Source organism: Humulus lupulus, chromosome 6 (genome assembly GCF_963169125.1).
Source record: "Humulus lupulus chromosome 6, drHumLupu1.1, whole genome shotgun sequence".
Lineage (NCBI taxonomy): Eukaryota > Viridiplantae > Streptophyta > Magnoliopsida > Rosales > Cannabaceae > Humulus > Humulus lupulus.
Genome location: NC_084798.1, coordinates 128093915 through 128099470, shown reverse-complemented (window position 1 = coordinate 128099470; position 5556 = coordinate 128093915). Strand labels below are relative to the sequence as shown.

At 34.2% G+C, this 5556-nt stretch overlaps 1 protein-coding gene across 1 annotated transcript; it reads left to right on the top strand.

The window, feature by feature from the left end:
• Positions 1 to 351: 351 nt before the first annotated feature.
• Positions 352 to 5150, top strand: LOC133785453 (uncharacterized). Its single transcript, XM_062224684.1, has 7 exons — positions 352 to 1492; positions 1782 to 2027; positions 2625 to 2815; positions 2961 to 3096; positions 3187 to 4551; positions 4802 to 5001; positions 5145 to 5150. The coding sequence occupies exons 1-7, from the start codon at positions 352 to 354 to the stop codon at positions 5148 to 5150; spliced, it is 3285 nt and encodes a 1094-aa protein (XP_062080668.1).
• The last annotated feature ends 406 nt before the right edge of the window (positions 5151 to 5556 follow it).

Here is a 5556-nt window from a genome sequence, read left to right as displayed (position 1 = left end):
AATTTAAATTATATTATTTGATTCTCATCTTAAAATAAGAAGATATAGCCAAAGATATGTATAATAAATATAAAAACCAGAATATTAATTATTTACAAATGATATCAGTACAATAAGAAAAATTATCATAATAAATTGCATGAAAAATGAAGGAAATATTCATAATTATTTATGATATGAAAGAGATCACTATTAATTAAAATTAACTTCATGGAAAACTTTTATCTACCCTATAACAAGTATAAATAAAATAGAAAATATCATAAACTTGGTCCAAAGTTTCCACTAATCCCATATTCGTTTTCTCTCCAAACTTTCCACTAGTCCTATATATTTTTTCTTTCTCCCCAAATGGCTATCGCTAGTTGGAATGCCAGAGGACTCAATGGAGAAGAAGCTATGAGGCAATTAAGATTCCTCATAAAAAACAATAGACCGGAAGTAATTTTTCTAATGGAAACAAAACTTACTAAAGATAAGGTAGCAACAATGTGCAAGCAACTCTCTTACGATAATGGCTTTGAGATCCCAAGGATAGGACTAGGTGGAGGGTTAATGCTACTATGGAAAGAAAATGTAATGATCTCAGTACAATCATCATCCTCAAATCACATAAGTTGCTTTATAAGTTTTGATAATCAACGTATGTCTTGGCACTTCAGTGGCTTTTATGGTCACCCAGCAGTATCCAATAGACATATGACATGGGAGCTCTTACAACATTTGCGAATAGTAGCACATGGGCCATGGTTAGTGATGGGGGATTTCAATGAAGTTCTAAGTCAAGCTGATAAAAATGGAGGAGGGCTACGAAACGAACACCAAATTGAAGCGTTTCGAAACACACTAGAGGTATGTAAATTACAACCCTTGGATTATAGAGGTAATCAATTTACTTGGCAAAGATTTTGTGAGGATGGTCTCTTACAGGAGAGGTTGGATTGGGCAATGGTCAACGAAGAGTGGAAAGATAGTTTTACTTCAGCCTCTTTAACACATCTAGACTTCTACCATTCAGATCATAGAGCGCTTCTCTTAAGTCTTCAAGATGAAAATGGGTACGACCTTTTAAGAAACAGAAAAAGACCTCGTTTTAAATTCGAAAATATATGGTCAAATGAGACAGAATGCAAAGAAATTATAAAAAAGTGTTGGAAACCTTTTTCTTCTTCTTCCTCCCTTCTCGCAACTATGAGTAATATTCAGGCGTGCTCAACTAACTTATCCACATGGCACAAGTCAAAATTTGGATCCTTATCCAAAGACATAAAACAAACCCATTCACAAATAATCCGTTTGCAGAATTCACAAAAACATATGGAAGACCATAGTGAGTTACGACAAACAGAAAGAAAATTGGATGATTTATTGCGCAAAGAGGAAGTCTTTTGGCATCAACGATCCAGAATACAATGGCTAAAAGCAGGAGATCAAAATACAAAATTCTTTCATCAAAAGGCAAGAGAGCGACAAAAGAACAATTCAATTAAAGGTACTATAATTGATTTTTCTTTACATTTCGATCTTCACATATCTTTCACAAAATGCTTAATTATTGAGTAGTGAACTATTGGCTAACAGAGTCTATATAACAATTAGGGATCATTTCAAGGAGACCTAAGTAAATCAAGGAATAATTATAAAATAAAGATACAAAACCAATAATAACCTAATTTCCTTTATCATACAAAACAAGATACATATCATTAAAAATACAAGCTAAAATGGGTAGGCCATATAATTTTATTTATGAAAATAACCGTTCCAATATTATATGATAGGAATTTTCAATGAAGGAAACGAATGGTGCACAAGTGATAGTGAGATCAGCGAGATCACAATGAAGTTCTACAATTCTCTCTTCACTTCTTCATCCCCTTCAGAAGAAAAAATTGAAGAACTATTACAAGGAGTTCATACTTCTGTTTCAGATGAGATGAACATGAGTTTAGAAGCCCCATTTTCCTTGGAGGAAATAAAAGATGCAGTCTTCTCTATGCCTGCAGATAAAAGCCCAGGTCCAGATGGTATGAGTGCACTGTTTTACCAAGAACATTGGGATATAGTAGGCCCGTTAGTATCAAAAACTATTCTAGAATGCTTAAATGGAAGTGAAGATTTGTCTACAATTAATTCAACATTGGTTTCTCTGATTCCAAAGGTGAAAAATCCAGTTACTATCAGTGATTTTCGACCAATCAGTCTATGCAATGTCCTATATAAATGCATTTCTAAGGTATTAATTAATAGATTAAAACCTTTCCTAGCTTCACTCATCAGCTCTACCCAGAGTGCTTTTGTCCCAGGAAGACTCATAACAGATAATGCACTTATAGCCTATGAGTGCCTCCATAGTTTAAAATCTAAGAAGTCAGGGAGGAAATCATTCGTAGCAATGAAATTAGATATGAGCAAGGCGTACGACAGAGTTGAATGGATTTTCTTGGAAAAAATGTTAATTAAGATGGGATTTCGACCTTACTGGGTTAACAAATTAATGAAATGCGTAACTTCAGTCTGATATTCGTTTCAAATTAATGGAGTAATCTATGGAGAAGTAATTCCATAAAGAGGGTTGAGACAGGGGGACCCTCTATCACCTTATCTTTTCTTGGTCTGTGCAGAAGGTTTTTCAGCTTTACTTCAACAAGCGGAAAGTAGAAAGGAAATAAAGGGACTACGATTAGCTAATATAGCTCCTTTCATTACCCACTTATTCTTTGCGGATGACAGCCTCATTATCGTCCAGGCATCTGAGAGATCTCTACAAGCTATACAAAACATTTTTTCTCTATACTCGACATGTTCTGGACAGGTAATGTTTTTAACCATTGCAATTAAATTCTGAAAGACACAATAAATGCATTCACTAGTAACTAGCTCCAATTAGAGATATCAACACATATGTTTTTCCAATTATTCAAATATAGCTATAACTATTATTTATCTTTTCTACGCAGATAATCAATTTTACAAAGTCTTTATTATATTTTTCTCCAAATACTTCGGAAGAGATTGCCACATTGTATACATCCTCTCTAAATATGCAAAGAACTGATTCTATAGAAACATATCTGGGTCTACCGATGTTGGGAGGTAAAAATAAGAGAATTTTGTTTAATTCAATAAAAGACAAAGTTTGGATGAAGTTACACTTATGGCAATCAAAGCTTTTTTCTCAAGCAGGTAAAGAAATCTTACTTAAAGTTGTTATCCAAGCTATGCCAACTTATCTAATGTCATGCTTCCATACACCAGAAGGTTTGTGCCAAGAAATTGAAAGAATACAAGCCCGATATTGGTGGGGCTCTACTACTGAACAAAAGAAAATTCACTGGCGCGCTTGGCATAAAATATGTAGACCAAAATGTGAGGGAGGATTGGGATTCCGTGGTTTTATTCAGTATAATCAGGCACTTCTGGCAAAACAGGCTTGGCGATTACTAATAAACCCTAGATCCCTTCTTGCAAAAGTACTCAAGGCAAGATACTATCAACATACAAGTATATTGGAGGCTAGAGAAGGTCATTATCCTTCAATAACGTGGAGAAGTATCATCTGGGGTAGGGACCTTTTACGAAGAGGATTGCGACGACGTATAGGAAATGGAAAAGAAACTTTGGCCTTTAGTGATCCATGGATCCCAAGACCTCCATCTTTTCTCCCAAGTATAATTGATATATCTGATCCCCTTAGAGTACATGATCTCTTTGAAACTCCTGGTTCGTGGAACATGATACGAGTCCAACAATTTTTTAATGCTGCTGATGCCCAGAACATCTTAACCATACCTCTTACTCAATTTGATCATCCAGATTCGTGGTTCTGGCATTATACAAATCATGGGAACTATACTGTCAAAAGTGGGTATAATCTAGCCTCAGCTATGGACACTGCACTGCCGTCTTCATCTGTTACATTAATAGCAATGTGGTGGAAGTCCTTTTGGGGAATCAAAATACCACGTAAAATTCTACATTTTTCTTGGAGAGGCTACCATGAAATATTTCCTACTCTTAAAGGTTTAAATCGACGAAATATCTCTAAACACAGTGTTTGCCCACTATGTGGTTTTGGAGAGGATTCTAATGCACATGCTATCTTTTGGTGTCCTTCCTCTAAAGAAATATGGGATCGGTGGGATTACCCTTTCGTGTCAGATAGGAAAGAGGACATTTCCTTTAAGGAGATACTACTCTATGCCTCTGAAATTTTGGAAAAAGAAAACTTTCAAAAAATGCTCATCATAGCTTGGGCAATTTGGTTTGAGAGGAATAAAAGAACCCATGGACATCCAACAAGACAAGGACAACAAGTGTTTGAATGGGTAACCCGATATTGGGAGTCGATAAGAATTACACAGAGAACGACGGAGCAACCCATACAAAATGCAACATATACAAATCAAAGAAGAGAAGATTCGGGGAATCAATCCAAAATCTTATCTGTTGATGCTGCATTATCTAACCAGACAGAAACGATAGGATTTGGAGCAATCATCCTCTCCCCAGAGAAGGAAGTTATTGCAGCTTTATCTAAGCCCTTAAAAGGTAAGTGTCGTTGTTCTTTAAGTTAAAACTTACTACAAAATCTCAAAATTAACTGATAAGAGGCATTCATATAAGTGAGCAAAAAAGGTAAATGGTTATATCGATCTTTGAAAACTTAACCAAAGGGATTCATCCCTTTGGTTAAGGTTATCTTTTTGTTCTTGAGGGAGGTTTGTTTATAGTCTTTTCAATTCCTATGACATCTCTTAGTTTTGTTTTTGTCTAAGCTCTCTTATGAATTATTTTGCAGGAATGTTGTCAGCCTTTCAAGCAGAAGCTATAGCACTATTGGTCGCACTCAATTGGGCTCAAAGGCTTGGAATTCAGCTGGATGTTATCTTTTCTGATTCCCTTTCTCTTGTTTTGGCTTTAAATAATAACATAACTTATCAAAATGAGCTGGGGATTATTTTTTCAGATATTAAAACTTTATTGTCTAATTTTCCGGGGGTAACTCTGTCACATGTTGGCCGAAAGTTTAATAATTTGGCCCATGGTTTGGCAAAGCATGCCCTTAGGCTAGACAATGAGTTTTGTTGGTTGGAGGAAATCCCCCTCCAATTTGTACTCTTTTTCCGTTACATTCTGAATAGTTATAAAATCTATTCCCGACAAAAAAAAAAAAAGATCATATTTATATTTGTAATTATTTTTGTTTTATTGGGAAAAGTCTCTAAATATAAAAGTAATAATATTTTTTATTAACAATCATATTATTTTTTTCTTTTCATTTGAGATTAAAAAAAAAAGTAACAAAACATTCTTGATATATATATATTTTTTTTTGACAAAAAAAAGATCTTGATATTTGGTCGTAGAAAAATGATATATAAGAGGTTGATAGTTTTGTAAATAAAATAAAATTATGTAATATTTAATTTTAAACAATATTATTTAAGGCGCTATGGCTGAAGGCCGACTATACCCATATTTGACACTAACTTTATTTTACAATTTTCGTATTTATTATTATTTAAAGATCAAATCAATATAGTCATGTATCTA

What these genes read in the sequence shown, in the direction of transcription:
- LOC133785453 (XM_062224684.1), top strand. Translation starts at nt 352, where the DNA reads ATGGCTATCGCTAGTTGGAATGCCAGAGGACTCAATGGAGAAGAAGCT. An exon ending in TAAAAGCCCAGGTCCAGATG is followed by an intron (nt 2,028 to 2,624) that starts GTATGAGTGCAC and finishes TGGTCTGTGCAG; the next exon opens with AAGGTTTTTCAGCTTTACTT. An exon ending in GGGTCTACCGATGTTGGGAG is followed by an intron (nt 3,097 to 3,186) that starts GTAAAAATAAGA and finishes TTTCTCAAGCAG; the next exon opens with GTAAAGAAATCTTACTTAAA.